The following is a 10730-nucleotide window of genomic DNA, read 5'->3' on the forward strand; positions in this document are numbered from 1 at the left end:
TGTCACCGTTTCTAAACAGTTTACTATTCATATCAATTTAGCATTTTCTTCTTGTTTTGTCTGTACTCCTTTACACAAATGGGTCCTTGCAGTGTTCAAGTTCTCACAGTGCATGCAGTTTATAAATGGATGGGGTGTGAGTCTTGTCCCTGTCCTTTTGTCGACACATCCATCCAGTTGACTCAAAGATGAAAGTAAACTTTTGAGACACCATCTCTCTTTGATGCCTCACAACATCAATAACAGTACCTGTTATAATGTGTGTGTGTGTGTGTGTGTGTGTGTGTGTGTGTGCGTGCGTGCGTGCGTGCGTGCGTGCATGCATGCATGCATGCGAGAGATTAGAGAGATTACCTACTCATCCTTGCAGTCTCTGTGCTGCTGTGGTGCCATCTTCTGGCAAAGAAGCACAACAACCTTTGTAATAATTGCACGCTGTGCAAAAACATTTCTTAAAACAACACTTTCATTAGAAAAATTTCATGCATTACATGACTTAAAATAAAGCGCTGATGATTATTTCAAATGTTAGATTAAAATGTGTTTATTATTAAGCACATTGGATAAGATGAACTTTGTGACGAATTTATACACATACATATATGTATTTACAGAAAATATTTGATAATACTGTACAACCTGTAGAATATAGCAGCTGCAGCATATTTCCGTAAACACACACACAAATAACAAATGTCWCAAATTATAGTTAGGGTCAGTTCCAGGAATGTAGACCAACACAAGGAACTTACATGAAAATGAAAATATTTAATTTATCATAAAAAAAACATACAAAAATAAAGGCTGATGTGGCAGAATAAATATACAAAAACAGCAAAAACTTGAAAGATGGACCAGGGCATGAAGCGCAATGCTAGACTGAAGAAGAGGTGAAGATTTGGAGACTAAATGGACCTGAGCTAATAAAGAACTTGGAAACAAGTGGCTTAATGTTAGCAGGTGAAGGTGGGCGTAGAAGACAGAGGAGCAGAAACTGACTGTGGTAAAGTACTGAAACTGACTGAAAACACAGAAGTATTGGTACAAACTGAACAGAAATAATATAAAGAAAATAAACATTACAAAAATTTAACACGAACAACAACTCTCAAATGAAACAAAAAACAGCAACATGACAAAACCTAAATCCATAAATCTATCAAACAGTAACGACCCAGGATCATGACACAGAGAGTGAAATCCATCTTATCACAATTAAAGTCATAATATGGTTGTGATATAAAGGCATCTCAGTCATTGACATTGGAACAAAAATGAGTAATTTCTTTTTTTAGATTTCTTATGCTTAAGTCCATTACTGACAACTCTATACAAAGACTTCCCCATCCACAAAATTTAAGGCAACCATGTTCACAATCCTAACATCCAAAGTGGGAAAAAAATGTGGATCTGCCAAGGTTTGATATTTTTTTCGTCTGTCTCACACATGCACAAACATAAATTATCTCCACGTAGATGTCTTTTTTTTGCATAGAAACTATTGCGAAAAACAAAAACAAAAACACCATGAGTAATAGACACTTGAAATATTTAATATAAAAAAGTGTGTCCATGTGATTGATATAGTTTGTTATTATTTCATTTCCTTAAGGATTAAGTGATCATTCATACACATTTTCCCAGAGAACATCCCAGATACACAGTTGTCGGTACTGTGACAACCTTACTGTCTCGAGAACTGAGTTATTTCTGACGTTAAAATGAAACAGAAACTTGACTGAAATCTAAACAATAAAAACACGCTTTATTTCATTTGCCTGCCACAACATTTGTGTCATAGATCTATAAGACCTAAATTGCATTTGGAGTGTCACAAACACACTCATAAAAACACTATTTACATTAAGGACTACTTCACTGAAGTCCCTGGAGATGCATGAAGCCTGGTGAGAATGCCCTTATCGTTGCTCTTTCATTGAATGGATTTCCAAGAGGCCTGCTGATACGCTGTACAAAGGGAGCTGTTGAAGTGTTGCATTTGGTGTTCAAATTATTCAAGTAATGCCAGGAATTGAGCATATTCACATACACAGAGCTCTGGTAGACAAGTGAAAAATTGGAAAATGGGTGAAAATCGACATTTCGTTTCCCCTGCTTTGCCTCTGACTCAAAGACTTCAGTCTTTATTACAGTGTCCTTATATTGAGTACTTCCATTGTTTGCTGTTCCAGTGGTTCAATACAAAGACAAACAAATTTTCTATATATTTGCCATCAGTGATCTTTACAGTAGAAATGGTGTGGCGCTTCCAGATGATTATAAATCTTAGGTCATAGAGTGCATTCTCCGAACTTCATCTTCATTTCCAGACCCCACAGGTATATCTGTCACAGAAACCAGATGTCCTGAGTGCACAGCTGGAGTTAGAGACTAGAGGCTCTAGCTTTGATTTAGTTTCTTGATAGTCTTTTTTTTCAGTCTCTAAGCAATCTCTGGGTCAGGGTAATATTTGAAGACCTTGTAAATCCACTGTGTGTAGAAGGGCACATTAATGAAGATGCCAGGCTGGTTGGCCCGAGCGCAGCCTCTGCCATGGACACTTACGCCAACAATAACTTTGAGCTCACCATCCTGACACACAAGAGGGCCGCCATAATCTCTCTGCAAAAGAAAGAAAAAGATAAATAAATTCAGAGTCTGTTTATCTGCGACAGAGAATCAGCGATCGTCACCGTTTACGTTTCCGACCGTGTTAAATGTCACAAAAAAATGCATTTAACATGCTCAGTGACAGGCAGCGCCATCATAGGCAGATCTCTCAGAGCTAAAAAAAACTCAAACATCTTTGACATCTGATGAAATTCAGCGCAACAGTCTCCGGCTGCTCTATTTACAACAGACTGAACACTAAGCCTGCGGATTTAAATAACATTTGTTTGAGATTTAGATCAAACTTGGCTTTGAATGTGCACATTGTTGAATCGAGGCATGAATGTCCTCAAAGATTCACAACAAATACTTTATTTTTATGTATCAATGCCTGTTTTAGTTTAGCTGCATGGCTGCTGTAACACTTGGATTTCATTGGGAAAAGTTGAAATCGTTTGTCGACAAAACATGTCGTGCAATTAATATACCTCACACACTCCCTCGTTCTTTTTCCCTCCTGCACAGATCTTGGTGTTGGTGATGTGGAAGCTCCCTCGATGCATTTCTCTGCATCTGTCACTACCAACAATGGGCAAGTTGACTGCTTTAAGAACATCATCATGGCCAGTGCCTGAAAGAGTCCAAAGTTCCACATTACAGCCTGCTTTCTTTGTGTTTTGCTTTTGTTAAAACAGAAAACAATGTTGGAACAGGGTTTTAGTGTTTGATATGTTGGACAAATCTGTTCAAAACAAGTGAGCAACAACAAACACATCGTCAATTGTATGCCAACCAACTAGCTTTCAGTTCTAAGGTAATAAAATATTAGGGCTAAAATACTATTTTGTGCTTGTAAAACTGTGACCCTTTTATTTTTTTGTAGATTGACTTATTTTGGAAACAATGAGCTGCTTAAAGCAAAGTGCCTGATTTAATATTGATTATTTTTTAAGTGTCTTTTCCAGTTTACAAAACAGAAAAGCAGTCAAAAAGCAGCTGAGTCAAAAGAAAAACTTTAAAAGACGATTAGGAAGGCTAAAAACGCTAATGTTGAATTAATTTATAAGACTGTATGACAGTGTGGCTGCATGGAAGTTCAACATAAAAAAATGAAGGAACACAAGACTTCTGCACAGTTATGTAAACAGATATCTGACTCCTGCAAAACTGAAATTAATGAAAATATTGGATAATTACAATACACTTTAATACTAAATAAGAAAACACAGAATATGCATGAATAAAACAGCTGTCGTAAATGTGTATGTATAACATTTTTACCTTTGGTTTCTCCCCATCCATACATTTTACATATTGTTCCCTCTGGGATGGAGCATCCAGCCAGGGGTAGCTGAATAGTATGGACATTATCTGCAGGAAGGGGAGGCCTGGAGATTTTAAATGAACACAAAAAAATACACAAGATTACTGACCTTACACTGGGAAAATATGCATCAACTTCTATAAATACTTTTTTCAGAACACTTACTGTTCAAGCCGTAGGAGGGCTAGACTAGAGCCATTAGGGCCACATATTACATTAGCAATGCGGACTTCCTGTCTCTTGAACCTGTCAGGAGAGTCCTGTCGAAGGTCAGAGATGCCGAGCCACACCCGATACTGACTGAGGTCTGGAACACTGAAGAGATGCAAGACATAAAACAAGTTAATATAGGTTAAATACATAGAAAATATGCCACTTCAGTTAACAATTAAGAAGAAAAAAAAGTGTTATAAAACAATTTACAGTGATGGCAAGCAATGAAATTACCAGGAAGAGAAGCACTGCCTGTCAGTAAGTACCCACTTCTCTCGTATTAATGAACCACCACACCAATGAACTGATCTGGAAACAACATAAAAAGATTGGTGGCACATGGTGAAAATCCAGTTGATCTCCTACAGAAATGCTATAGCAGTCTAACATGTACTGTAAATCATGAGCAGTAATATTGACAAGGGTAAAAAGCAATTACAACATAAACTGGTTTTGTATTTTAAACATTTTTATGGACTTTTCCTTTGTATGGAAATCTCTTCACAACCACCACCCATATTATAAGGAAAAAGCTCCTGGAAAAGGAAAATAGTAAAAAAAAATGTGTGATTTAAAATTCTGTACCCTTTCTGTATGCTGACCATCCAGCTGCCGTCTGATATGCCAACAGGAGCGCCCCCTACAATCCTGGTCCTTTTATGGACAAAACATCTCACAGGAGATGGCTTAACTAAAAAAAGCAGAAACACACAAATACGCACTTAATATTTAAATTTCCCATTTCATGGAGCAGAGATACCATTCAACTCTCACATACCAAAGATATACTGTTGTTATTGCTGACAGACTGTATTCTCTATACAACAGACACCAAAACATTCAAATAATATATCAGAATATTGAGTATTTTAAATTATTAGTAAGAACAATAATTTGTTTTATGAGATCCACATTTAAGCTTATGTTCTTTTTACAGAGCATTCATTTTAGAGTAGTGGATTCATGATGCTTGATTTATTGTGTGGTAAACAATTCATGAGAAGAGAACAACAACAAAAAACAACACACACGCACACATGAATAAAGAAACATATGTCATCACAACAACATAAAACCCTGCATCATGTAATAGGATGGCTGGATAGAAAAGGGCATGATCAAGTTCTGAGGTAAAAAAAAAAAAAGGCCAATCAAATACAGATCAGTAGCTAAGACACTAAAATAACCTTTACCTGCTGGAATGGTGTTCTGTGAATCATCGCCTGCAGAGAGAAAATAAGATGAACAAATATCAGTGAGTATCAACTGATAGAAGAAAAGTGATATCACACAGATTTAAATGTTATAGTGTTCATTTAGCCATAGCTACAACAATGCTGTCAAAGGCTTTAACTTATTTAGAGACGTTGTATTTTAGCATTGCAAGTCTTGAATGATTACACTATACTTGCATGAGCAAGTACAGTCTAAGTTTAAGGATATAACTCTACAACTGTAGTGTCTAACCATCTGAGATTAAAACTGCAGATCATTTTTATTCTCTTTTTTATGTGCAATTTCAGGCCCCTTTGTGTTTTGTACACCCTGGTTCCTTAATTCAATACTAATAATTTCATGAATGTTAACTGGGGATACTAATTTGACACTAGATGTGATCAAGTTGATGTGGATCTTTATCTTAGACTGTCCATATAGTAAAGTGGGTGCAGCTAAAGGGTGGTTTTATAGTATGTTACAAAGCCACAACCTGTTACATTTCACGTCTTCTTTTAATTACCATTAAAAATCAATACAATGATGATAAAATGTTTTCTACTAATAACAGCTAACTAAAATAAATAAAAAATTAAAAAATACCTACTACAAAATTAAGAAAAATTGTGTTTGGTAGATTATTCCTTTGCTGTAACAATGCTTCTTGGCAAAACATGTTATTTCAGGCACCTGATTGGCAGCACCTGGGGGTACCAGAAGTGCTAAACAAGTGTTAATTGCGACAGTAAAATAAACTGTTTTGCAAGTGAAAAGATTATTTTGTATTGTTTTATGTGTGCCATCCACATGCTGCTCATCCCACAAAAGCATGCAAATAAATACTGATTTCTGATACTGGTCAAGCACAGATTTTCTTACTTTTTTATGCTAAGTTTATTCGAAAGTTATTTATGAATGTTGTATTTAAAAAAAATAGATCATTAGGTGAGATACACACAGTCATGACTTTTGGATTTCCCACCTCACAAACTAATCTGTGGAGTGTAGACAAGCCTGCGCACAACAAAGTGCATGTGAGGCTAAGAGTAGAGGCCAACCACTCAAAGGAAAACTAATCTACAGTAGTCTTCATCTAGAAGAGCTTTAATTTCACACATTGTCACACGTTGTTTCCCCTCGCATTTGAAGGTAACTGAATACATCTGTGAAGGTATTTTATGTGCACGCATCATTGCACTTACAAGGTTTTACATTGCAGTAGTCCCAATGAATGGCAGAATTGTTGGTGAAACACCAGGGACCGTGTTTGTCCTGATCTGGATTTCTGCAGTAGTTTTCCTCCAGGCCAGCCATCAGCATGCCCCTGTCTCCACTGGATGAACAAAGAGACAGGAAAAGCTCACAACTCCTCTTGAATCAACATTTAACAGACTAAAGATGCATTATTTTTCCGCACTAGTGATTTTATTCTAGTTGACATCGAGAGTATTTCCCAGTGACTGTCACTTAGACAACATGAACTTGCCTACATTTGTAAATCATTCTGACAGATCCATCTCATGTTTTTTTTTTACAGCAAACTCTTCGAGGACAAAAAGGTAGTGCAAAAGTTGAGACACAGTGAGGAGTTTCAAATCACGACTATCCAGAGTTTCCATTCTGTGTTTATGTGTGTTATATTTCTCACACAGTCAGATTTCACTGCGCCTCCTTAACCCTGACTTTATCCCCTGGGCAGGAGCCAAGCAGTGGAGCTGAGTGGCTTTGAAGTGCTACTACAAAGAAGAAGTCTGGGGTCAGAGGTGAGGAGCAAAGTGTATATCCCTGAACCTAGTTACCGCTAGGGGATCATTCCTGCTTAGTTAGGTCATCTTTAGGGGAAAAACACTTAGCAGGCTGTTAGGAGATGCTGGAGAAACTAGTCATGGTACGCATGAGCTGTTTTTTTCCCTCCCAGATCCAAGACTCAAAGTGATCGGCTAACAGTGAGATTTAACTGTGTCTGTGTTGCAGATTTATGCTCCTCATATTGAAGCTGTCATTAAAACATACATCTCTAAGTTTTCAACCACCCCCTCCCAAAACTTACAAATTGCATGCCATCTGCACATTATCTGAAGTTTGCTTTGATTTCACTGAGCTGTTAAAAATCCCATATTCTTTGTTAGGCCCTAGAGGTTAACCTCCTTTAGAACTTTGAGACATCTCTATTTTAGGCAGAGGCACATGTCTGTGATTTATTATTGGCACAGATCTGTTTTTTACATCATAGAGTTTGGAAAAATTATTAGGCTAAGACAGAGCAGAGATCCAATGGACTGACCTGTTGCTGTGGTCTCTCCAGGGAGAACAGGGCAGGTTTGATCTAGTCCTTGACTGTTTTCCCAGGTAATTCTCTCCAAGGTTCCTGTAGCAATCTGGATTTGGACAACAAAGAAGTGAAAAAGATTTCAAATAAATGGTTTACCAACATTATTTTAAACACAAATGAATGATACAAAACAAACAGAATCAAATCCAAACAGCCCACAAGAAGCTGAGAATTTCATGAATTTGCTGTAGGAGAATAATCTTGCCAAACTTTAAAGTATCATGTATTTTTCAAGTACATAGTTCAATTCTGTACCACAGTCAAGTAAATATGTGCCTTCAGTTGTTGTGAAAACAATGTGTATATCAAAAAGAAACATTGCATCATAGCCTATCTAAACACCTTGAAATTGGCCTTTGTTTCTTTAAGAACCTCCTACCATTTCCAACACTCCCATTTCAGCAAGTCTTCACAACAATGCTTTGAGAGAGGGGTGCTCTGTAGGGTTGTTGCCTCTGTAGCTTAGCTGGGTCTCCCAGGGAGAAGCTTTGGGCAAAAAGGCAGCGCTTTGCACTAACAAGTGTTAATTGCATGGTAACATGCATTGATGACAAATAAAGTACCTTTACCCTTTTTTACACTTTATAAACATACAGGTATACAAACACAACCAGAAACATTTCATTGGAAATACATCCCAAACAATAATATTTAGGAAAATCTTAAAATGTAAAGGCAAATTTTAGCTGACCTTCCCTGTAAAAAATAACTATTAATATTAAAAAAATGCAAACTAGATACATTTCCATATGAATAAAATAACCCATAGCTATCATGTCTGTGAGTGGATGCAAAGCTGAAAACACAATATAAGTCAGCCACAGTGACATCTTAGAAAAACATCGAGCATTAATAAGTTATTGAATCTGTCTGTCATCCTGCATTTAATTTCTATATGGGAATGTATTCAACCCTCAAGGGTAAACCACAACCTCACAGCACAGCCACAGAGCGGGTTTATGTGATAGGCCACAGAGGCTCAGCAAAATATTCCCCAAATCCCTCGGGAAATTTGAATTTAAGTAATCAGCCATAGAGCTACATCTTTCCCTTTCAAATCTTTTGCTACCCCAGAAAGAGTCTGAACCAATACTAATCCTTCAACCCCGTCTTTCCATGTCCAGTGAGACCAGGACATCTTTAACTGCTGTCAGATTTTATTTATGTGAGATGTAGTGGTCAGTCCTTCCCACAGTCCTGTAGGCCTGCAGTTTTCCACTGGGACGGAGAAAGTGGGCTTCCAAACCAATATGTGTGGCTGGGAGACTCATATGAACCCTGAAGTCTATAAAATATAAAAATACCACATACTCCTCTGATGAAGATAAAAATAAGCTATTCCCTTGTTGCTTTCAGTGTCAAATAAAAGTGTCGAGTCTCTCACCACTGTCAGGCCTGTTGTGGGCGCCGCACCGAGGGATGTTGGTGCAGAACATGGTGCGGACTCTTGGGTCTGTAGTGAAACACCAGGGGAATTCTTGGCCATCTGGATTCCGACAATAGTTCTCTCTCAAGTCCCTGGAAAACAGAGAAAGTCATCCAGCATTCTGCTAAGAAGGAACCGCACACTGGCGGATGGGTGAGTGGGTGAATAGCTTTCTCGTTTGGGTTTCTGACTCACTTGCAAGGGTAAGCTTGAGGCATGAACGTGTGGTTATGGGGATACTGAGAATCCCATCGTTGGCACATGATTCCACTAGGTGTCATGTCTACTGTCCCCCGGTAACCCTCTCCTCTGCCCTCGTAACACTCGGTTGTTTTCACCACAGGACTCTTGGGAGGTGTTTCTATGAAAGAATATTAAATGATCCGTGAGTATCTCTGTATTTACAGTATAAATCATGTATTTGCATACAAACTTTTTTTATCACCATAAAGATTTACAAAATCAGGTAAAAACAACAAAAAAATAGATGAGCAAAATACACTTCTACTCTGTCCATGAAGTGACTCTCAGTACAGCAGCTTCATCAGCTTTGCAAGCCACCTGGACCAATGCATTTACTTTTCAAACTATATCTAATTTATAACCGAATCAGTGTCTTTCATCAGTATTAGTTATGCCTGCCTGCCAGCGGCCATTTTTCTGTTGCCGTTCTTTCCAACAATTTTAAATAAATAGTCTGTACTCTTCCACAATGAAGCCAAAGGAAATCACTGAAGCAACTTTAAACACCAATGTTAATTGTTATAAATATTTGAGATATTTTGAATTATTTATTTTGATAAGAGAAAAGTAGTGGCTAATGCTTTCATTTAGATTTTATAATAGTACAGTTGAAACATAAAGGATGTTTTAATGATAAATTGTAAATCAAACAACAGATCTTTAACACACATTCTTCCAAATGTCCACTAAGGGGCGAATCCTTTGAGTTAAAAAGTGAAATTATATGAAATTAATGAGAAAATGCATGCTTCTTTTCTAATTTGTTCCTGCGAGTTCATGGCATAATGCATATTGTAATGATCTTAAGCACAGCACAACACTCATTTTCTAACTTATGAGCAAGTTTTTGAAAAATGAATAAATAATTTAAAAAATAAAAGAAAATCATCAGGATGAGGCTACCTTGTGATTGACAAGTCACTAACACATCTGTGGTTTTTAGTCAAATTCCAACTAACTCTATTTTACCAAGATGTTGACAGCCCACATGTAAAACCTACAGCTTTCAAGTGGTAGACCACAAACCGGAGCTGCAACCCAGAGTTTGGTTTGGTTTTGACATCCTGAAGTCATGTTTTATTTACGTTTGTAAGTTATGCTTCTTTCAAACAATTCCTTGCAATGGCCTTTTGAAGAACATGAGCTAAACTGAAACATAAAATAAAAGTTGATTGATATACAGATCATTGTTGCATGTTTGTTTCCATTTGCGTCATTCATACCCCACAAAGAGGGAAGGGTTTGGAACATGCAAACAGTACAGTCAGGCTCCAAAACTCTACCAATCTGTAGCTGTCTAAGATAACACAAAACAAACAGGCCACACAGTTACTGGTTGAAGATTAGCCTGAGATACAGAGTTCCTC

At 37.3% G+C, this 10730-nt stretch overlaps 1 protein-coding gene across 1 annotated transcript in view; it reads right to left on the reverse strand.

The window, feature by feature from the left end:
• Window positions 1-528: 528 nt before the first annotated feature.
• hgfb (hepatocyte growth factor b) overlaps window positions 529-10730 on the reverse strand; it is a 24319-nt gene continuing 14117 nt past the window's right edge. Inside the window, exons 8-18 of the mRNA XM_014012355.1 lie at window positions 9316-9481; window positions 9079-9212; window positions 7647-7740; window positions 6565-6695; window positions 5341-5370; window positions 4733-4838; window positions 4382-4456; window positions 4100-4249; window positions 3892-3998; window positions 3099-3241; window positions 529-2622 (exon numbers count right to left, since the gene is read on the reverse strand). Of these exons, the coding sequence (XP_013867809.1) occupies window positions 2443-2622; window positions 3099-3241; window positions 3892-3998; window positions 4100-4249; window positions 4382-4456; window positions 4733-4838; window positions 5341-5370; window positions 6565-6695; window positions 7647-7740; window positions 9079-9212; window positions 9316-9481 (1316 nt within the window). The 3' untranslated portion in view covers window positions 529-2442. The remainder of the gene's footprint in view (window positions 2623-3098; window positions 3242-3891; window positions 3999-4099; window positions 4250-4381; window positions 4457-4732; window positions 4839-5340; window positions 5371-6564; window positions 6696-7646; window positions 7741-9078; window positions 9213-9315; window positions 9482-10730) is intronic.

Source organism: Austrofundulus limnaeus, unplaced genomic scaffold (assembly GCF_001266775.1).
Source record: "Austrofundulus limnaeus strain Quisiro unplaced genomic scaffold, Austrofundulus_limnaeus-1.0 Scaffold90, whole genome shotgun sequence".
In the NCBI taxonomy this organism is placed as follows: Eukaryota; Metazoa; Chordata; class Actinopteri; order Cyprinodontiformes; family Rivulidae; genus Austrofundulus; species Austrofundulus limnaeus.